A 22,653-nucleotide genomic window follows, 5' to 3' on the forward strand; every position below is an offset into this window, starting at 1 on the left:
TAGTAAAATCTCAGACTGTTTACCCAAACACTATTAAATGTTATGCTATAGTATCCCAGTGCTATATTGGGATGCTTGTGAATAGCTATGCCACAATTAGCAAGTAACTGTTCTAGGTTTGGATATATTCTTGTTTTTTCTTTGTTCCAATAGTGGATGAAGACATGCATTTTAAAAAGATGCTACTTAACATCCAAAAATTTAACCTGGTCTCCAATAGCATAGTGAGATTGTTAATGAGGACTGGCCAGCTTGATCATATTAAGCCAATACTTTTTCATCTGCACTGCCATGCAGTGCATTTCTGGTCCCAGTTCTAACTTCAGGCATTGACATTCACAGCTCTAAATCGCTTGGGACCATGTTACTTGGGATCATATACAGGGAACATATGAAAAGAACTTCCCAGAGAAGTTTGCCTGGTGCCTATGTTGTGCTCTTTTCAGCATTTGATAATACTTTATTTCCCCTGATACTTTAGTTGTTTTTTATCTGATGTGTTGTTATTGTTGTTGCAGTTGATGCATTTATATCCTCTTGTGAGGAACTCAAGGTGGCTTACATAGCTGCATTTTAACCTCACAGCAGCAACCCTGTGAGGTAGGTGGGACATACCAAAGTCATCCAGTAAGCTTCATGGCTAAGTCTATTAATGTATTTTAAATCTGCATTGATATTAGGTTATATTTTTGCTTTTATTTTATATTGTAATTTTAAACACTTTAGCATGTATATGGAATGTTACTGTGTTGTATGTTGTGTTTTAGTTATGTGTGTTGTATTTTGTGTTTTAGATCCCTGAGCCATCAGGGATCTTTGGTTATTAGGTGGTGCAGAAAAAAATGGGTAACTTACCCCCTTAATACTTAGTAAAATTGTGTTTTTTCTTTTCCCACTCCACTTCTTAAATGCATAGTCTTTTAGGAAAGTGAATTCTCACTTGAGAGGATGCTGGTAAATGTACTATTCCATGTACAGGGGTCAGTGTTCTGCTTTTATAGAAAATCAAAGTTCAAGAGGAAGGCGAAATGGTTGAAGAAATATAGCTCCTTATACTGTGATTTTAAAAGGGGGCATTATGTTGTTCTTTCGTTGTCATAGCACTATGAAGACAGCAGAGATTTCTTAAAAATATATAAGTTGGGAACTGAAATGGAAAAATAGCACCTTGGAATCACTCAGTTCATAAATGAGCTTGAGTCTGAACCTACTTATCCTAGAATCTGACTAAAATTTTATTTGTTCTGTTCTATTTTCAAATTATAGTACGGAATCAGACAACTTGTGTTTCAGTATCATTTATTCTAGTCTATGATTTGGACTCTCAAGGGAATTTTGAATTTTAGAATATTCTTCTTTCCTACTTTGAGCTGATTCTGCAGCTTTCTTTGACTTACATCAATTCAACAAAAGGTTAAAATATGTCATGTTACATACTTCATAAATACTTGAAAAGTTTTTTCCAGTAGTCAAAAGTGATCCAGTTCCTTGTTCTAAGTGGAATATTTGCTATTACTACCATTTAAAGCAGGGGTCCTCAAACTTTTTTAACGGGGCCAGTTGAAAGGTGGCGGCGATGGGTGCGGGCCGCCAAGGCGGTGCGGGTGGGGGGGGGCATGCGTGTGATCTCCTTGGGAGCAAGCTGCTGCTGGGCACGCACACTGTGAGGCAAAGGCTTGCTTGCAAGGAGATACTTTTCTCCGAGCGAGTCCAAAACGATCTCTGCAAGAGCAGGCCCCCGCCTTTCCACGTGTGTGCTCGTGTGTGCAGAGAGTCCAAAACCTCTATGGTGGACCGGATCCAGCTTGTAGGCCGTAGTTTGAGGGCTTATGATTTAAAGTGTTAAAATTCAAAAATTACTTTAGGGAATGATTTCTGTTGGAATATTTGTAAATATTTTAAGACCATGACAATAGCATGTGCTTCTTTTATTTAGAATAGAAGAACACAATGAAAGCAGTAAAACTGATCAATCCTTCCTTGAGAGAAGGGGTGTTTCCTGCTGTGTCAAAGGAAGTGGTGGTTCAATCCCTTAAAAATGGGTCCCACAAATTGGAATAATTGCTATCCAATATTAAACTTGCCTTTATTGGGCAAGGTGCTAAAGCAGGTGGTGATGGTTCAATCCCAGGATGTTTGGGGTGGCACCAACTTCTGCCCTGTCTGGAAACAATGAGCAGTAACATTTCCCAATGGCATCAAATGACTTAGAGTGGTTAAAACTAAACAGATTGTGATGAGCTCCAAAAGGATCTTTCCAGACTAGGAAAATGGGAGTTAAATGCAAATGCAGTTTAATCTAAACAAGTATAAAGAATTGTATGTAGGGGCAGAAAATCCCAACTTCAGCTATACACTGATGGGATACGAACTAATCAAGAAAGTAATCTTAGGGTTCTGAAAGATAGAATGAAACTGTCCACCCAGCGTGTACATGCTGTGAAAATGCAGATTTTATTTTAATTAGGAAAGCAATTGAAAATTACTTTTTCAGATCAGTGGTGCAACAATACTTGTAATATTTTATGTAGTTCTGGTTATCACACTTATACACAAGCATGATAGAGTTGGAAAAGTGCAGTCAGTGGTAACTGAAATGATCAAGGGGCTGAAGAAAGATCTGCAAAAGTTTATCACAGAAAAAAGTATAAGAGTATTTAGAGATGTATAGAATTATGCATGGTGCAGAGAAAGTGAAAGGGGTGTTATTCTCCTTTTCCTCATAATATTAGAATTCAGGGTTATCCCAGATTTAGAAGGGTAGAAGCAAGGATTTCCTTTTACCCTACTTTCCTTTTGGTGAAAGTAGGGTAAAAGATTTATTAGTGATATTAGCAAAAAGTACAGAATGGAGAAAAAGGTTGGTTTTAGCAGTTCAGTGGCAAATGTCAAATAAAACAGAAAAACACAATCTAGCTCTTCAAAGCCCTGCACTAACTGCCTCCCTGGTTGTTCACAGACCTGTCATCTGTGTGATGCAATTCTTCAGACCTTTTCTTTCTGAAAGGCCTACAGTTTTTCTCCTGTTTTCTTACAGTTTTAAGCTGCCCAAGAGCTAAAGCTCATCTGTAGAGATGAACAATCCACTAGCAGGACCTTTGTCTTACCTGTATGGATTCTCAGTTTGTTGGCCCTCATCCAGTCTGTCAGTGTGCCCAGACACTGCCTGTATTCGCACATAATGCTAAGCTGTTCCATGTGGTGACTGTGCGGCATGCTATCTCACCTTGTGTCCTGGATTCATACATTTGTGTGGTTTCTATGCTGGCATGGTTTTCATGCTTCTCCATCTTCCTTCCAAATCACAGCATACCATTCAATCCTAGGGTGCGCTAAAGCTAACCCTTCACTTCCTTCTCCTTCATTGGCCCACATGTTCCTCGGGATGTGCCTTCAAGCTGGCTTTTTTGTTTTCTGCCGCTCAGCAAAGCAACTACATACTTACTAGAGTAGCATAATTGCTCTAGAGCAGCATTACAGTAACATTTCCTGCTGCATCCCTGCTCTTTGCCAATGTGTGAGCACACGCACCTCTTCTCTCTTGCTGCCCGTCTGTTCACACTCCCTTATGTGCAGGACTCACACATGTTGCCAAGGGCCACCTTCCCCTGTGTCCAGGCATACAAAGGACATCAGCATGGGCACCCATGGCAGGGAGAGAGGGGAGCACTTCCTGCCATAAAATATTTTTCCTAAGGATGCCCATGTGGGCATCTCTCGCAAAAATTTTCCCGCTGGCCGCAAGAAATGTGTCTGTCCTGCAGGTGTGGTAGGAGACTGGGACCTCTTGGCAGTCCTTAAGAATGCCAGGGACACAATAGGAGCGGCAGGGTGCACAGGTGACAGAGCGAGAGACCTGAGCTGCTTAGGGCAAGAGCACCATTGACAATATGCACACCCAACCTGTGTGCTTCTGTTGTGTGGGGCAGCTTTGACCAAAGGAGACCGCTGGTGCTAAGAGTAGGGCAAAGGCACTGCAGTTGGACAGCACCGATTCATCAAATTGTAGCAACTGGACCGGAGTGCCAAGTGTGCTTGTTTTCAAGGTTACTGCTGCTGGAAGTGGCACGGCACAGTGCCCTACTGCCCCTGAGGTTCTAGAACTGCAGCTGGGCATCGGGAAGGCAGTGCATGGACAGAGGGAAAAGCAGCTCAAGGCAGCCAATCAGAGTGTGGCTGCAGCGGACTCAGCAGTTGCTAGCCAGAACAGGACAATGAGAAATGGAGGCTGTAGCAATTTGATGCAGCTGCTCTTGTTGCTACAGTTGATGGAGGAAGTGTGGAAATGTTGCTGGGGTCATACATAACAAGCCATGGTCAAGTATGGAACCCTTACAACACACCGTTGTTTCTACTTGTGGTTTTGTGGAAACTTCCTCATGGATGCTGAATTCACACAAAATGACAAGCCATTTATGACTTCCTGGACCCAGCCTGATATGCCATCTTTATTAATAAGCCATGAAGTACAAGGAGTAAAGCACACAGGTTATTGTTCAAGCACCATGCCCACATCTTCAGGCCTCAACAACTGAAATCCATCTAATAAAAATACTGTGCCCTGGACATTACTACTACTGGAACTGCATTAATTGTGGTGTTCAATTTGGATCTGAGCAAGTCCAAAGTGCTTGTGCAAACTTGCCATAGCATGCTGCCAAGTGTTCCAGCATTTCTTTCCTTGGCCCAGATTGCAGTAAGCTATGAAGGACTCAGAAAAATTCCGTAGAATTACATTGTAAGATTAAGCCATTGCCCAGTTGAGGAAACCGAATCAAGTGTCTGACCTTTTACATGTGTTGAGCCAATGGCACATTGAGATGGCTTTCATGGTTGCCATAGCAGCCATAAAGTCTTGAGTCACCGCAGAATCAGCAGCCTTGGTGCGGAAGTATAGTAATGACTGTACTGAAGAAAAGATGCCCCACTTCCATTCCCAATGGAATCTTTATTTCTGGGCTCTCCCCCCCCCCCCCCACCCACCCCATGGAGATTCCCCAAAAGAATAATATGTTTTAGCTTGGCTGATCATCTTCAGCTCAGAGATGAGTTCTCAGAAGATGTCTTGGTGTTTGGTGCCTGGACAATTTCCTAGCCAATACTTTTTCTAAGTGGCTCCACATAGCTACTGTATTTGCATTACAATGCCAGTATGTTGCATTTAGCAGGTAGTATCACTTCTGCTTTTAGTAGAGAGCAGAAACTAATTGTGAAATGGAGATTTCTTTTTATTAAGATATGAATACGGTAGAGTTAGCATGGTCTGGCTGAGAGCAGCTCCCATAATGTGCTCCTGGTTGGATTTCAGCATTATCACCTTGGTCCCCTGGCTTGCATACTCTTTTCCCAGTAGTCTGGTCATACCGCATTCCCTCATTCCTTTTGTCTTTGTTTGGAGCAGGTACACAGTCTGTGATGGGAAGCCTTTCTAGTGTGGCTTGAGGAAATCCAGGGGCCCGTGCACTTCCCTATCAAAAACTGGCTGAAATGGAGAGAAGCATAGGCTAGGGCAGGGGTCAGCAACCTTTAACACTTAAAGAGCCATTTGGACCCGTCTCCCACAGTAAAGAAAACACCAGGAGCCGTAAAACCCTTTTGACATCTAAACTGAAGATAACATTGCATATATCGTTTTTTACTTTTATGCTATGTGTAAAAAAACTGCAGTGTGTTGCATTTATGAAATCAATGAACTGCTACAGATAAAACAAATTTTTATTTCTGCATGCAACAAAAACATTTTGAACTCCAAAAAAAAAAAAAAAAAGACGCTGGGTTGAAGGTTACTGTCAAATAAAATACTCAATGTCTATTTGAGTCTTCCTTGTATTTATGAAATAAAAAGCCGAACTTAAATTATCCGCCTGCAGCAAACCAAAAATGTTGTCTGCTTCTGTATGCCCTCATCCTTTTATCACGTGTACTGGAGGCTGCAGTCAGCTGTCAACCTGAATAAAAAAGGACTAATTGATACTTTCATACAGCAAGTAGAGCTTCTGAGATACAACAAATATAAATAATAGTCTGGTGAAATATTGAACAAACATCCCTCTCCCAATGTAATAATGTTGCTGGAATTTTTGTAAGAATCTTCTTAAAACAAGAAAGTAGATTTATATCTTCATTGTGATTTAGCTGCAGCTCTTGTTCTTTCACTAAAAACTGTTATTTTTAATCTTACATTATAAACTAGTATATAAACTATATTTTGAATAGGAGAACAGCTTCCTGCAGAGTGAAAGTCAGTGCTAAAGGGCTACATGCATTAAACAGCAAACCCCATAAGTTTGTCAGCAGTAAAAGCAAATTAATCTACCCACGTACCATTAAACGTTCGGTTTTCTTCAGAAACTTTTCTTTGATTTATCCATGGTTGGCCTACCAGGGGAAAAAGCTCAGTAAATCAGCACGGGTTGCAGATCGGCTGGCGCCTGTGCCAGTGCGGGTTGCAGATAGGCGGCTGTGATGTGTATTTTGCGCGATAGAGGCACAGCAGAGGGATTCAAGAGCCATGTGCGGCTCTGGAGCCGTGGGTTGCTGACCCCTGGGCTAGGGTGATCTGTAGAGCAGTACGGAAACAGTATTTGCCTTAGTGTTCTTCTTCTTCTCCTTAGCCATTGACTGGGGAAATGGACCAAGCGGATCAAAAAGGCACCCAACCATTGGTAAGGGTTTAAGTGAGGTTGGTCTTATCCTGAGCTTTCCCCCACCTCCTGGCAGACCATACATGATTTTACATAGGTGTGTATATAGCTGCCTTCATCCCCTTCCAGTAAAAACCCTTTGCCAGGTCATTCCCTGATATGCTCCACTCCTGCATTACTAAGTTGAAATGCATTACTATATTTTTGACAGGGAGAGAGAATGGAGAAGGAGAAATGGGTGACAGAGTGGGATGAATGGGTACATCTTGTGAAAGGTGTGTGTGCTTGCAGATGTATGGGTATGTGTGAATGGGGAGGTCTGTGTGAATGAACTGTGTATGTAACCTTGTTACCACCCACTTTTCAGTTTGTTCTCACACACCATTGGTGTGTATTTCCCAGAAGGCTGTCTCCAAGGAAATCAGCCTCTCAGATCAAAACATGTTCATCAAGTCTGTTACAGCACATTATGCAATATCTATTGAAAGATTGCATCTGTGCATAAATAACAGATTTTAAAATCCTAAGATGACAGAAGTAGATACATCAGATAAGATTCAGAGTACTGTCCAGCTAGTTCAGCATGTCCAAGGAAGCTTTTGAAACATGCATTTCTTGAACAGCAGCCCCATATGCTGTAGAACTGGGGGAATTTCAAATGTCTTATATATAGTTGATACAGGCATTTGACACTGAAAATAAAAAATACATACTTCTAGGCACTTGATCATGCCTAAAGTAGCTATTTGGATCCCAGCTTTGATCTAACGAGGAATTGGAATTTATCTATGGCACCATTCTAAGTGGGAGGCTGTGTTCAAAAAATGGTAACACGTAGAGTTGTTTTAAATATACTATCCCTAATATGCTTTATATCCTCACAAATTGTAGTTGTTGTTTTTTTTTACTTTGGGTCTCCTTCAGTTACAGACAGATTCTGGAATAGTGAATTGCTTTCTTCAAAATAGCTTCTGTTGTAACATTTGTAAATAAATGGATTACTTCTTAGCTAGGGTTGCTCTCTTCCTTGTGCTGTTCAGGCCCTATGATTTATTTATTTTATTTATTTATGAAAACATTTCCATGCCGCCCCTTGCCAAGGCCTTGGGGCGGCTTACAACATTAAATACAAAATACATTAAAACAATAACAATTAAAATATATACAGTAAAATAAAATAAGCCGCCCTGGCCGAATAAAATTCAATAATATTAACATTTAAAATGCTGCTTAAATAAAAAGGTCTTCGCCTGGCGCCGAAAAACAAATAACGACGGCGCCAGGCGGACCTCTCTGGGGAGCGCATTCCATAACTTTCCTCTCTTTCTCCCTGGTTGGCTGCAAACTAAGGTTTGCTGCTGCATCTGAAACAATAACCTTTGGATGCAAACAAGCAGCTCAGGTCTTGCCGGATTGTGTAAGCCAGGCTTAATTTTATAGCAGTACTTATCTAATCCAGGCCTCTGTTCTATTTCATTATGTTAAAATTGAGTGTCCATGAACAAAAGGCACCAATAATTTGCACACAATTACTTTGCAATTACGTGTTCAGTGCAAGGTTGAAGGCGCCCCTGCAATTTTGGCTGGAAATCAATGTTCAAGAGAACATATTGAAGTTGGCTGCAGTTTGCAGTAGCTATTGCTTTATTCCACAATTTGTTTTTGGCTGTATAGGAAAATTAAAACTCAAAATTAAACTCGGGTGAGGTGGGCTGGCAGGAGTCTAAGGAGAAGGCATGATGTATTGCACTGATAATTGTCTGTCTCATTAAGGACCCACAACTGCATTGTTTCAATATGGAAGAGGTTTTCAAGCTTGATAAATATGATATGGAATATAGGGGACAGGCAATAGTGCTGTCTTCCTGTAAACCTTCATGGTTTTTTTTTTAGAGCCGACCAGAAGAAGCCATAGCAACATTGTCATCTGAAAAATGATACAGCTGAGTAGGGTAGAATCTCTAAATGGAAGAAATCTCTTTCTTGTCATGATCTTTTGTAGATTTAGTATTATTCCAAAATTTATTTACAATGTTTTCTTCAGTTTTTATTAGATTGGCAGAATTATTTTATTTTTATTTTTTATTTATTTTCAATTTATATCCTGCCTTTTTCCTACAAAGGGCTCAAGGCAGCTTACATCAGTCTACTCCTCCATCTTATCCGCACAACAACAACCCTGTGAGATAGGTTGGGCTGAGAGTTTGTGATTGGCCCAAAATCACCCAGTTGGCTCCATGGCTGAGCAGCGACTAGAACCCAGTCCCACGCTCTTAACCACTACACCACACTGGCTCTTAGTATTGCCTGAGTATGGAAAATAGTTCTCCTTCAGGAGATGTAGCTATTCCTTCTCCTGTGACTTTTGATTTTATTGTCAGGAACTGGCAGCTAAATGGAAACATAGGGATGTATGGATCAGCAAAACTTGAACTCGCGAATGTGCTCCAAATTCTACTTTGAAGCTCATTCCAGTTTGAATCCATATCATATTATGAGTTTTGGGGGAGAGGGTTGTATGATAATCTGTGAGTATTTTTCAAAGCAAATATGTTGGTCATGCAGATCTTTGAAATGCATGCATTCTTCTCCAAGTGATTAGAAGGTGCTTGTGTGCATTTTTCAAAGCTGCACATTTTTCATGTTCAGTTTTCAGAGATTCACATTGTTCTGAATGCTCTTTTGGTCTGCAAATCACACTACAAACTCAGAAATGTTCCAGCTTTGACTGAAGATTTCATTTGAGTCTGTTCTCAGTCCAGAAGGTGCAAACTGGGTAAATCCTGATCAAAACAAACAGAAGCAATTTATCACACATCTCTAGTAGGGTGTTGCTTAGCTCCTTACTTGCCGCTCTGAGACATGAGTAGTGTCACTATCACCCTTCTTGCTCCAGCACGCCATCTCTGATTTTATGGAGTTGGGATGCACAAGCAACAAGGAAGGATGCCTCACTCCTCAGATTGTACAAACTTCTCTCCCTGATTTTCCCCCTTTCCATTTCTGAACAGTTCCAGGCAACATGGAAAGGAATCCCAGTGCTGCCATGGCATTGCTTGCAGAAGTTGGGAAGGAGGGAGAAACTGAGCGCTTATAACTTTTTCAGGAAATTTTATCTTCCAACTGCACTTTGTGGAAATGTTTCATAAGACTGTACAGCACAGAAGTGAAATAAAAGCACATGAATGGCCTCTTTAAACTAAAACAAGATTTTTATATGATTATTTAAAAATGGCCCTTTGTATCAAAATTTATCTTCACTAGATCCTTCTGTTGCTGTTTCTGTAACTTGCCAGTTCAGACGCTACATTTTGTAAGTGTATCCTTCTGGAACTTTAAGTGTGAATGCAATAAGTATACTTAGGATGTACAGATACAGAAATTGTGTCAAAATCTATGACTGCAGTGTTAGTGTTGAGGGTACACTTGGCAAAACTAGGATTCCCTATAAGGGAAAATTACCCTTAGTCTTACATAAAACTGCAACAAGGTATACTATTCAGGACTGACCTATCAAAACTTAACACATAAATTTTATAATTATTTAGAAACGTATGTATTCTGAAGAAATCTGGCAATGAAAACTTTGTATTCACTAAATTGCAATAACTGGTCTTATGACATGAATGTGTTAAGAACTGACTTCACACTATAAAGAGAGGCCTTAAATGGACTGAATAACCTGCACTATTCCTAGTTTATGTAGAACTGCATATGAATAAATTATTTCCTAATGAAGGTTTAGAAGGTGAATTATGCTTTTGCTGCTATGATAAATTACTTTAGATTACAAGGGTGTATCTGTGCTACACATTTCAACCAGTTTCCAAACCTGTTTACCTTAGATAGTTTATAGGTCATTCTGCATTAACGTACCACTGAGTAACTGTGGTGTGTGCTGGTCACCATTATAACTGTGTAAACTCTGGCTGGGGAGGGATATGCTTTGTCATGGCATCTGAACTGAGAGATGTCTACCACAGAATTCTCAGCATCTTCTGAAATAACAATTCACTTAACTCTTTGGAGAAAGCCACGCCAGTTGAAATGGGTTTGCATTTGTATTTTAGGTACAGGCAGTCCCTGAGTTACAAATGTCCAAGTTACATAAAACCTGTATTTATGAATGAACTGCTCTAAAGCTTATTAATTTTTTTAAAAAATCGCTGCAGAAAATAATCATCACTGTAGAGAGAGGTCTCCAAAGCATGCCTACCTGCCCAACCCATCTGGAGAGGGAAATCACTTTGGGCATTTCCTTGCTGCAAAGGGGAGGCACTGGTGAGTTTGGGCAGGTGGAGCTGGAGATATTGATGGCTTTTTCCACTTTCATGAGAGTCCTGTGCCCCAACCCCTGCAAAAGTGGATGGCCAACTATATGTGATTCGACTTAAAGACAGGTTTTCATTTTCTCAGGAACAGTGCTTATTTATAACAAGTAGACTAGCTATGTTTGCTTGACCAGAATACATATCAAAGTATCTGTGTCTTGTAATGTATAGTGGCAAAAGGTAGTTAGTTTTTCCTCTGTAGTAATATGAATTCATAGGCTGTTAGTGAATTCTCTTATATGCATGCAGAAATTCTCTTACGTGCGTACTGTCACAGTATCTGTCCACTCCACTCTGCTGCATTGCAATACTGGGCCTATCTGCATGAAAGAAATGGCTACCGCAAGCTATAGGAGGAAAATGGTTACCGCAAGCTTTACAGAGAAATTTGTTAGCAAATGCTAGATGCCTTCGGACATAACAAAAGTTGTTAAGCAAGTTAAAACTACACCAGATGAAAATGCTTTGGGCAAATATTGCAACATCTAAAAATGACCTTATGTAGAACCATGAATGTTGCAAAATGAAAAGCAAAGTTCACATGTTGAAATAGGCTTTTTTTTGCTCTGTGGAGAACATTGGGGTTTTTGCACAATTTCTATTGCAAAAGATCACTTAGTATTTAGAAATCTAATCTGGCACATAAGTTTTACTGAAGTTGTCACTGAAAATTAATGCTGTCTTTCTGAAACTGTCAGCATATTCAAGTCATTCATGCATTTAAATTAACACAGATAGAAAAATGGACCACCAATCTGATTTTGGAGTCAGATATATCCCTATAAAGCTATACGCTATAAATAAAAAAAACTGCCAGAAGGGGTTAGGCATCATGTGTTTTGCAAAACTCCCATCTATCATCTCTTCATGGAATACTTTCTCAGTAAAACGATGCTCTTACATGTAGGTCATCATGGAAAGCAATACTACACAGTGTAAAAAGTTAATCAATGTATAAGAGCAGTATGTGGGGTCTAATTAACCTCAAGCATTTTAAAATTATAAAATATTGTTCCATTAACATACATGTAACTTGATTATAACACTTGTGTAAATTTAATGAGGCAAGTACTGTGAATAACCATAACAACTATAACAAAACATGGAGCTTGTTAAGCAGTTTGTGCACATCAACCACATTTTACAGCTCTGAGAGTGAACCAGATGAAACGGTTACATGAAGCAGGTTAGTTTCTGTCAATTTCTTGACTCCACAGATGATACCTAATCTTTCTCTGATGTCTACAGTGGCAGTCCTTATTTTTTCTGAGGCTGCCTCTCTCAATATCCAAGGCAACTTGGCTAAATTTCCATTCTCTAGAATTTGATCAATTCCAGGTCCAGGTCAAATAAAAAGTGATGTATCTTTGGATGTTACGAACTTGAGACGCTTGGCTTTTCTTTGTGAGGCTCAGAAATATTGCTAGGTTCTTAAAGGTTTTGGAACATAGGCCCATAACACTGTGTGCGTGTGTGTGTGTGTGTGTAGAGAGAGAGAGAGACAGAGACAGAGAAAGGGAGAGCAAGAGCATATTCTCTCACCACCACCTTCAGCAGTTTGTAAAATATTCGGCTTCTGCTCAAGCCAATATGGAATTGGTCCGTTTAAACATGCTGTAGCACTGAGGGATCGTGGTTGATAGTGGCCAAAACTGAGCAGTTTTAGTTTCTCCACTCTGCATGCTGCTGACTCTGGCAGATCAAGGTTGCTCAAGAGAAATCCTGAGCTCCCAGCATTGCCAGGAGCAAGGGCAGGAAATCTTGAGGGGGGAGTGAGAAGGGAAGGGCAGGCTGAAACTGCCCTGAAGCTAAGCTCTGAAGCCCCATATGTGCTGGCCCTTCCTTAGCTCAGCTAAGTTGTGCTTTGATATCCAGCAAAATACCACCCATGCCCTTTTCCTGCTGTTTAGTATGTCACTCCATAGCTGAATAGCAGGGAGGGAAACTGGGCAGTGACAGGCAGAATCAGTTCCCTGCCTAGTCTGATTCATAGGCAAGAAGTTGAGCCAGTCTCAGCTGCATACCCTTTCTTACTGTAAGTCCCAACAGGCTTGGTAATGAGGAAGCACTGGCCAGAGTGATGGAGCGGAGATGTTTCCTGTACCTCTAGCCCCCTAGTTCTGTCTTTGTCTCCTGTGTGAGTCCTTCTTCACAAGAAGAAAGTTTGCAGGGCGGGCCAGTGCTAACCAGCTGGGGTCCTCCCTCACCTTGCAGAGCTGGAGTTGATTGCTAGCCCTGACAGACTGTGGGAAGGCAGGAGACAGCTTCTGCAGTTTCCCCCTTTCTGCAACAGGGAAAGGGGGAAACAGTGGGGAGGGGGATGCCCAACTGCTCTGCTGCCTCATCAAGGGACAGTAACTTAGCATGTTCTGTAAAACAAGTCACCAGCGACTCACAGCTGAGGCTAGGCTCTGGCTCTGGCTGTGTAAAGGTAAAAGAGTTTCTAGAAACTGCATCAATCAGACCTGTCTCAATCCAGCTTCTTTGCCCTGACTTTGGACTTCTTCATGACGTAAGCACTTTTGAACCAGATTCCAGTTCTGTTGGCTTGGAATCTTATCACCCGTTATCTGGGCGGTTAAGACCTTGTTTTCTGTCATATCCGTGTTTGTACTCACCACCCTGAAACCTTAGATCTCAGAACCTACAACTGCTAGGCTCATACTCTGGAACGGTGACAGGATGCTATGGTGAAATATGGCCCAAGATTAGAAGGTGAAACCAAAAGTCTTTGAACCATGCTCCCTCCTTCCTCCTGAAGCATTAAGAGAAAGGGAAGTAAAATAGGTTATTTTGAGACATAAAGACTTCCCATGAAAAAGAAGGGTGTGGCGGCTGACCCAGCGGGCTCAATGTTTTTGATGATGGATGTTGTTTGTAGTTTTCTTTCTGTTTTTTTAGGATTATAATTTTCTAAATAAAACTTATTAAAAAAAAGACTTTCCATGAGCAGTTGCTTATGTACTGTGTTTTTGGGACTGGCAGGAATTGTCCTTAGAAAGCAAACGTTCCCTGCATACTCCAAAAATCGGTGGCATATCTTGCTTTACCTGTGGACTGGAAAACAACTCACTGGTTCGCTTTAAGTTAAAATATAGTCACCCAGGTGCAGCAGTATGGGAACTCAGTGACACTTTTTGAGGCAGGTGCTCCGTCTAGCCATGAAACCAAAGGCCTGAGAGGCCTCTGTGTTGCCTAGCTGGACTTGCCAGTAAGCTGGCTTCACTGCCCCATCCAGGTCTTCCTTCTGCACTGCGGGCTTTTTCAACTGAGCTCCAAGGGATCTCAGCCTGTCACACTGAGGTTTAATTTGCCCACCTTCCTTAGCCTTCTGTTTTGTGGGGAGTGGAAGAGCAGAGGTAGATGGGCAAAGGCCCCACAGCATGAGGTGCTGTTGCTGCTCTCAGAATGGAGCTGCTTTAGTATGGAGGGACCTAGTCAGGCTGCTGCTTACTTCCATTATTATAATTTATTAATTTCATTACTATATTGCCCTACAGTGAAGCTCTCTGGGCAGTTTACAGCAATGACTAAACAAAACAAAACAAAACATAAAACAATGTTAAAATGAATTTAAAATAGCTTTAAAGGTTAAACCGTCCCAAGACCATGGTAAGGGACAGTCTAGAAAAGTTTTAAATAAAATTATAAAAAGTATAGTTAAAATACCCTGGAAAGAAAAAGAACCACCTGGATCATCCTCTCAGGTCCCTGGGTAACCAAGGAGATCTTTGAATGCCTCTGCATAAATAGATGTCTTAACCTGATTCTGAAAAGATGGCAAGTTTGGTACCAGGTAGGCCACAGCAGGAAAGTTGTTCCAAAGATGCAGAGGAGGCATTACAGAGAAGAAGGCCCTCTCCACTGCTAAAGCTAGGCACTAGGCAGAAGGTCCCAGAGGTAGTGAGCACAGTGTCTCAGTAGATCCTGGCTGAGGGAGATGTTCTGACAAGTATTGTGTTCCCAAGCCATGTAAGGCTTGGCTTTATAGGTTAAAACCAACACCTTGAATGGGCCTAGAAGTATGCAGGCAGCCAATGCAGGCAAGTCAGAACTGATCTCTCGTGTTCAGATCTAAGAGTCCTGATTAATACTTTGGCTGCTGCATTCTGCATGAGCTGCAGCTTCTGAACCATCTTCAAGGGCAGCCTACTTAGAGTGCATTGTAGTAATCTAGTTTAGAGATTAGGTTCGATTAGATTAGAGAGTGGATTACTGAAGTCAGGCTATCCTTGTCCAGATGGGGGCAAGCTGGGCCACCACCTGAAGCTAGCAGAAGGCACCACTAAGGCCATGTGGGACTCAAGTGCCAAAGGTGGATGAAGGAGAATCATGAAGCCACACATCTGTTCCTTCAGAGGGAATTCAACCCCATCTAGAAAGGTAAAATGCCTTCCATCTGCTCAAGGGATCCACCCACCAACAGCATTTCAGTTATGTCTGCATTGAGCTGTGACATTTTTTGGCCCTCATCCAGTCCCTTCTCAAAGCCAGGAACTGGTTTAGCCCATCCACATCCTCATCCGTTGAAGATGAAAAAGGGAAAATAGAAATACCTTTGCCTTACAGGGTATTTCATGGTGCCTGTTAATCTCATGCGTCTCTTCCATCCAGTGTTCAATTTACTGATCATCAGTTCTGCCTGAGTTACTCCTTTGTGGCTGGAAACTGGAAGTAGGGAAAGGTGAGACAATCACAACAGCCTCTGTTGCTGCTCTCAGAATGATGTCTTGCCTGGAATTTGGGAGGGAATAGCTGCACCCGCTTGCCTCTATGAGTAGATGCCCTTGTTCCTGCCTAGTCTTTTCCTTTTTGTGCAACAATTGTTTCTCCTGTCCTTCAGTAACTCTTCTTAAAAACCAGTGCTTTGCTTTGCTAGGCTCTCCTTTACCTCCTCCTCCTAAATTTAAGCTTTCTGCTGACACAGAGGGAGTCAGACCCTTGATCCATCTAGCCCACTGAGTGACTGTGGCTCACCAGGTTTTCAGGAAGGATTGTTTCCGAGCCCTCCCTGAAGATGCTGGGGATTCAGCCTGGGACCTTCTGCATGCCAAGCACATGCTTTGCCCCTGAGCTACAGCACTTCTTTTTCCTAGATAATGGCAACTGAGCAACAAAGGTTCAAATTCCTCCTCCTGGACCCGCTTGTCTCAAAAGCCTGGGTGAGAAGGAGAAAAGCAAGCCTCTTCATCTGTTTGCATTAAGTCGAGAGTTCAAAACTTTTCTTGTCCCAGAAAGGAAGTTCTCTTTGAGAATTCCTCAAGACATGCACTGGATGAAATAAAGGAAAGAAAGATCAGAATAGGGAAGAAAAGAAGAGGAAAAGAAGAATGCTGATTGGAAATGGAGGAGAATAAAAAGTTAGAATTCCCCAATCGAGATGTAGCACTTCGGGGGAATTTAGGAGGTTGTGGAGTATTTGACAAGGTTGTACATGCTTAACGTTATGAGGTGACTTGACTTTTTACTGCTTTTTCAAAACTGTAAGACCTGTTTTATTTATTTATTTATTTATTTATTTATTTATTTATTTATTTATTTAGGACGCTTCTATGCCGCCCCATTCGCCAAAGCCTCGGGGCAACTCACAACAATAAATAACAACAATATAAAAACAATATAATTGGAGACGTCCTGGCCAAAGATGTAAAATCAATAAATAATATTAACAATTAAAACAACATTTAAATAGACAGGTCTTGGCCTGGTGCTGAGTTTTAAAGTCCCAGTGTTCCTGCATTATGATGGCACATAGTTCTAACCCTCATCTTGTTATAACCTGAAGTTTGCAATGATTTGGGAGAAATTAAATTGAATGGGGGGAAAGTTTTTAGAGACTAATCAGATCCTTGGCTGTGCTTCTGCTAGCTAAGAAATGTGGCAATCTCTCCTCTATTTAAAAGGCAGGTGTATTCATGCTACACTCCTGATTGCTCAGCTAAGGGAGTTGAGTACTAAGTTACTCCTGGTAACCACAGGGGTATTGAACTGCAGAGCTGTGGAGTGAAGCTGACATCCTGAGTAGAGGTGGAAGATCACACTGGGGCAGCTGTAAAGATCTAGGGCACATGTGTAGGTATGCCTATTGCAAAGTCAGATCACTGGTCCATCTAGCTTAGTATTGTTGGCTCTAACTGGAGGGCAGGGGTTTGTTTATTGAGCCTTGCCTGCAGATGCTGAGGACTGAACCAGTGACCGTCCACTTGCAGAGCAGGTATCTTTCCATTGAGTTATGATCTGGCAGCCTTGTGAGGCAAAGGTACAATCTGCTTGCAAATATTTGCAAGAAAAACATGGGTTTTTCACTAAATTTTGGTGTGGGCACTCCTAAAAAAACACATAACAGTTCACACCTCATAGTTGAGGAATACTTGGAGCATGCAGTTGTGGAAGATTTGGCACAAAAGTTTTACTATTTTTCTCTGTGCTCTGAACTGTTACTTTCTATTTTACTAATTGCTAAATCAAGCCAATACTCATTCTTTTCCTAGTGTTAGGCAGCTTGGCACTCCCAAGCACATCTGTGTTGGATACTTACTCTGTTATCTCTGCATGTGTGAAATAAGTGGCTTAAAAAAGCAAAGTAAATACTGATGAGAGGGATAGAGTAATTCACTTTTCATGTTGCTTAGTAATGGCTGAATAGCTAGACAAGAAAACACTAAGGGAGGGAGATGAGTGATGCAGACAAATTACTGGAAGCACTGAAGAAAATAGGACAGGTCTTGGGCAGGTTTCTATTTTTATATGACATAATGTGTTGAGAAGAAAATTGTATTGCTTGGCAACTGAATTGTGGAGCAGCCTGATGTTTTTCTTCCAGAGTGACTATTACTTCTGGAACTTCTGTTTGCAACTAGTTGAGTAATGTTGCAACATAAAAAATGGAATGCATCCTTCTCTTTTAGTCCATTGGTTGAGCAACTAAACAGAAGCACAATGTTTCTTTTAAAAATTGTGTTGGGGGGAAGATTGAAACACTTTTTTTTTTTTTGGTAGGAGACATTTTAAAGTAACTTATTGTTGTAAGCATGTTGTTCCTGTCTCTCAATACCTATCTGCTAACATTGTTTTTGTTTCTAAAAAGATTTTAGCAAAGCGATGTCTCAGGCTGGTACTTCCCCATTCCAGGAAGCAATTAGACAAGAACTGGAATATTCCATGAAAGGAGAACTGGACAAAATACTTGCAACTGCACCACAGAATGAAGTAGAGGTAGGGAATGAAACAAAATTATGCTTATGAGAAAAATACTGTATTCCTCTTCATAAAGGTTTGCTTTCAAAATGGTGGCATATTTGAAATTTAGACAGATGAAAGTTTTCATGTTAAAAATGGGACAGATGTCCTTGGAGTTGCCAAGCAAATAGGAGAATGATAATAGAATTTGGTAGGGTCCGCTTATGAATTCTGATGTCTTTAAGCATGATATGGCCCATAGGACAACATACAATACTAAGTTACTACTTGTATGTAATTTACAATTTCACAATTTTGGATGTATTGCTTTCTATTTTGGTCTAGTGGCAGAGCAGGAGTATGTCCTTTCTTGCAAGGTGCTTGTGGGGATGCTTCCTTGGCTTCTAATATAACATTATGGTGTCTAGGTAAATAATTCAGTAGGACCTAGTTGACACCTGTTGGATTTCATGCAGTGGAAATGATAATTGTATGTTTAATAACTGGGTGGATGGACAAATGAAGCTCTTTGTCCAGCTGATGTTGACATGGGCTAGTTGACTGTGATGGCCATCCCCTAACTGTGGGGGGGGGGGAATCCATAAATAACTTTTCCAGTACATGCCCTTTTAACGTTAGAGTTGTAAAATAGCTTCTTTCAGTGGTGCTTGCGCAACAGCTAGTGGCAGTTTATGAACTTGGCTGACATGCTTTAAAAAAGGTCTACCTTCATCCTTTATCTTTTCCAGCACACTAAAAAAGACCTAGAAGGGTTTAAGAAGCTCTTTCACAGATTTTTACAAGAAAAAGGACCTTCTGTTGACTGGGGAAAGATCCAGAGACCTCCAGAAGATTCTGTAAGTTGCAACCGAATGATGTGACTAACCCCTTCCATAGTGTATTTCATTGTGTGCGTTATTCCAGACTTCCTACTCACCCAAGGATTAGCCCTGTCAAATCTAAGCAGCAACAGTTGAAATCAATGAGAAGAAACCAGGCCTGTATCAACTAACGTTTTTCCTACAGGTACATTATAGTGGAAGCATGAAGTTATTATAAGATGTCACAGTAGCTCACTATTCACAAGGATACAAGAGATACTGTAGAGAGAGCTTTGAGCAATGTCTGCAATGTTAGCTCTGGGTGGAGATGGTTTCCAGAAAACATACCCTGGAAATAAGAAAATATCCACAGGAGCACTTAATCTCTCAGAAAGTCAGGTGTCCCAGCAAACACCATCTCTTTCCTTCTGCTTTGTAGCCTTTGTTAGAAATAAGGGTTACCATCAATCCCTGCAGAACAGCTTAATGTTAGGAAAGACTTGATTTTCTAGAAAACCGGAAAGTAGCAGGTACTTGTGAACAATATGAACTGCATTGTAACTTGACAGGCAAATTTTTAAAAAATGACCCCCATTGTAACAACTAGCTATTAGCAACTGTGGATCTTTCAAAGGTTTCTCCAGGCCTCCCCAAAACTCAACCCATCATTCCTGACTATGAGCTGCCAGGTAGAACCAATGGGACTTGGAGCTTAAAATATTTATTTATTTATTTAGAAAATTTCTATGCCGCCCCATTCGCCGAAGCCTCGGGGTGGCTCACAAAACATTAAAATATAATACATTAAAAATATAAAATGAATTTACAATATAAAATAAGTCGCCCTGGCCAAAATACCTGGAAAGTACCAGGTTGGAGAACCTCTCTAGTATAACCAGTACAATCTTAAAAGATGTTAATGTTATAGCCTTTCATATTATTACAATGTTCATACATGACGTTTAACATCTATTAGAACAATTTCCCTAATTACGTCATTGTTCCCTGTTGTGTTCCTGTTGTGACTCCTGTTGTGTTCTTCCTCTAATACAGCAAAATTATTTCTGTTTGGATGACATAAAAGTTTAAACTCTTTCATTTTTATATTCAGTTGGTTTGTGACTTAAAAATAATGGCACTGATCTCTCAAATATAAATCTATGTTTAACTTTTGTCCATGTTCAGAAGAAAAAAGCACTGCTATAATGTATTTTGCACCTGTAGAGCAATTTCTAGATGAAACAGCTTATTTTTTAAAGCAATTATAAATGAAAACAAATGCAACCAATTGAACATGCTTCCATTTCATCTTGGTTTTATTCCATCCCCCCTACCAACCTTTATTTTGATCCCTGGTCTTTTATCTTCAGTAGGGAGAAAAGATAGCTGTGTTTTAACTTGAAGCATACCTTTGTAATTAGTCCGTATGCTCAGGGATCATGAAAGCTCCTTTGAATGGAGAAGCTTGCCAAATCACTGCTTCACGTCACCAGCAATCATAGAGAACTTGGCCTGCAAACACTGATCATATAGGTATTTGTAAAAGTTGTTATCTGTTCTACTGGGTTATTGTTCAGGATGCAATAGGTGCAAGCAACTAAAAGAAAATCACTAGATTGTAAGTAAAGAGATGTGCATCTAGTGAAACAAGCAGAAACAGCACCTGCTGTTCGGATTATCAGGTCACTCTTAATGCTTTGTATTTGTAGGGTTCACTGGTAAGAATGTTGCATATTTATTCTGAGGAAAGCACCTGTGTGTAATTTACAAATGCATTTTAGTTATAGTTACTCAAATGTAAAACTTTAGCGCTTCCTTTATTCAGGTTTAGAAAGTGTGAGAAACACTGTGTTTTATTTTTCACCTTTTGTATTTTCATTAGTTCCTGTAATCCATGTCTATGCCTCATTCCTACCAAGTCATTTTATTTACCTTCTTGCTTTGAGAGTCAGGTGTAACTGCTCAGTATAACTATCAAAACAACTTCTGTGTCAAGAGGAAATACAGGGACTTGTTTTAAAACTCTTGCATTCTGGATTTTGCTAAATAACAAATTAAAAATGGTTTGCATATACAGTATTTCTCTGATTTTAAAAATATATCCAAAATCTAGAGAAATAAGTTTTTTTCAGAGGACAAGCATATTAACACTTCACTCTTATGCCTGTTTGTATAGAAATAACTCCACCTGTATTTGGAGTACACTGCTTAGTAAGTGTGTGTAGAACTGCAGCTTACCTGTGTCAACAGTCTTTTCTGAACAGCTATAACTCTCAGTCTTACCAATATTTGACGAAATTCACAGTCCTTCAGATAGAAAATTCTCCATTGCAGTGCAACTTTGGAGCATGCAGCACATTTCTCTGATCAGTGAACATTCATCTCCATTACTGTAGTTGTTAACATCTTCTTGCATAAACACAGTTTTTCTACCTCTTTTTTTCTTTGTTAATTTATATCCCTTAGTTTAACATACAAGACCTACTAGCAGTTATGTTTCTATAGTTATTCACTTTCTGTAAATGGTTTGTTCCTGGGATCCTATTAATAAAAGGAAACACCTTCTGTGGAGAACAGTGTGCCATTCTGCCTCTGATAAATTTCCATTGCCCTATTCATATGGCACACAAATTAGGTAATTAAGATAACTGCAGTTCATGGAAAAAATGTATGCTACTTCCTGGTTGCATGGGTCATGACTTAAAGTTGATTTAACAGTTTTACTTGTTCATTCCTAAAGAACCTCATGGCTCCTTCTCAGGAATTTTTATCTGAATTCAATGCCAAAGAATAGAAGTTGCATGTTTTAGTGTCACTGAACATACTTGGAAACATGATTTGATGAACAACATCTTCTTTCCCTTAAATGTTATAATAAAGAAGTTTATATGAATTATATCCATTATAGGTAACTAGTCTGCAATCCAGATTTTTCTGATAAGTACAGTTGAATCATTTCATGAGCAACATGGTTTTTCAGACATTCAGGCGTGCCTACTGAAGAATATCAAGGGATAGGCACACCACTAATGGAGCAATAGGCTATAAAGTCACTTAAAAGTTGAAAACATAGTAGTTGGGTGTGTCAGGGCATGGATCTTGGTGTAAGTCTCTAGTCTGTCTGGTGGGAGATCCTAGTAGAAGAAGCAACATTGGTAGAACCAGTATGCTTTGAGGACATGTCAGCTGCTTTCCTGTTTCAGAACCTGGCCTCTGAAAGAGACCTCCTGTTCCAAGCATAATTATAGCATGTCTCAAACCTTACAGCCAAATCCTTATCTGTAGCAAATTGCCAGCTCTGACAATGAAGGTACATACATTAGAGGCAAGACAGAAAGTGAAAAAAGCAATAGTGGCCAGCTGAATACTCCAGGGAAAAAATTCTTCCTGTCTCCAAAACCAGGGATCATTTTCCATCCATACCATATTGAAGTAAAGTTAACAAGGAAACACATGCTTCAAAGTGAGGCTAAGAGCTTAAGCCACGTTAAAAGGCTCGGGAGCCTCAGGGGATCAGACTTGGCTCCCATCTAACCTGATGCTGTTCTTTCCACTGTGCCTGTTCCCATGACAGAGCAGTCCATGTGTTAAACAGCCCATGGGAGCGTGAGTGGGGGAGAGTGTGCGTGCTGTTTGTTTCATCTGTGCCTGTCACTTCAACTTTTAATTGGCAGCAAA

General features: G+C 40.4%; 1 protein-coding gene across 3 annotated transcripts in view; it reads left to right on the forward strand.

Moving 5' to 3' along the window:
• Positions 1-22,653, forward strand: part of UGP2 (UDP-glucose pyrophosphorylase 2) — a 44,150-nt gene that overhangs the window by 4,993 nt on the left and 16,504 nt on the right. For all 3 annotated transcript variants that reach the window (XM_044454642.1, XM_044454641.1, XM_044454640.1), the window contains exons 2-3: positions 18,063-18,190; positions 18,904-19,011. In XM_044454642.1, coding sequence (XP_044310577.1) covers positions 18,077-18,190; positions 18,904-19,011 — 222 coding nt within the window. In that variant the 5' untranslated portion in view covers positions 18,063-18,076. The remainder of the gene's footprint in view (positions 1-18,062; positions 18,191-18,903; positions 19,012-22,653) is intronic.

This window comes from Varanus komodoensis, unplaced genomic scaffold (assembly GCF_004798865.1).
Source record: "Varanus komodoensis strain SLA01 unplaced genomic scaffold, ASM479886v1 scaffold7_3, whole genome shotgun sequence".
Classification (NCBI taxonomy): domain Eukaryota; kingdom Metazoa; phylum Chordata; class Lepidosauria; order Squamata; family Varanidae; genus Varanus; species Varanus komodoensis.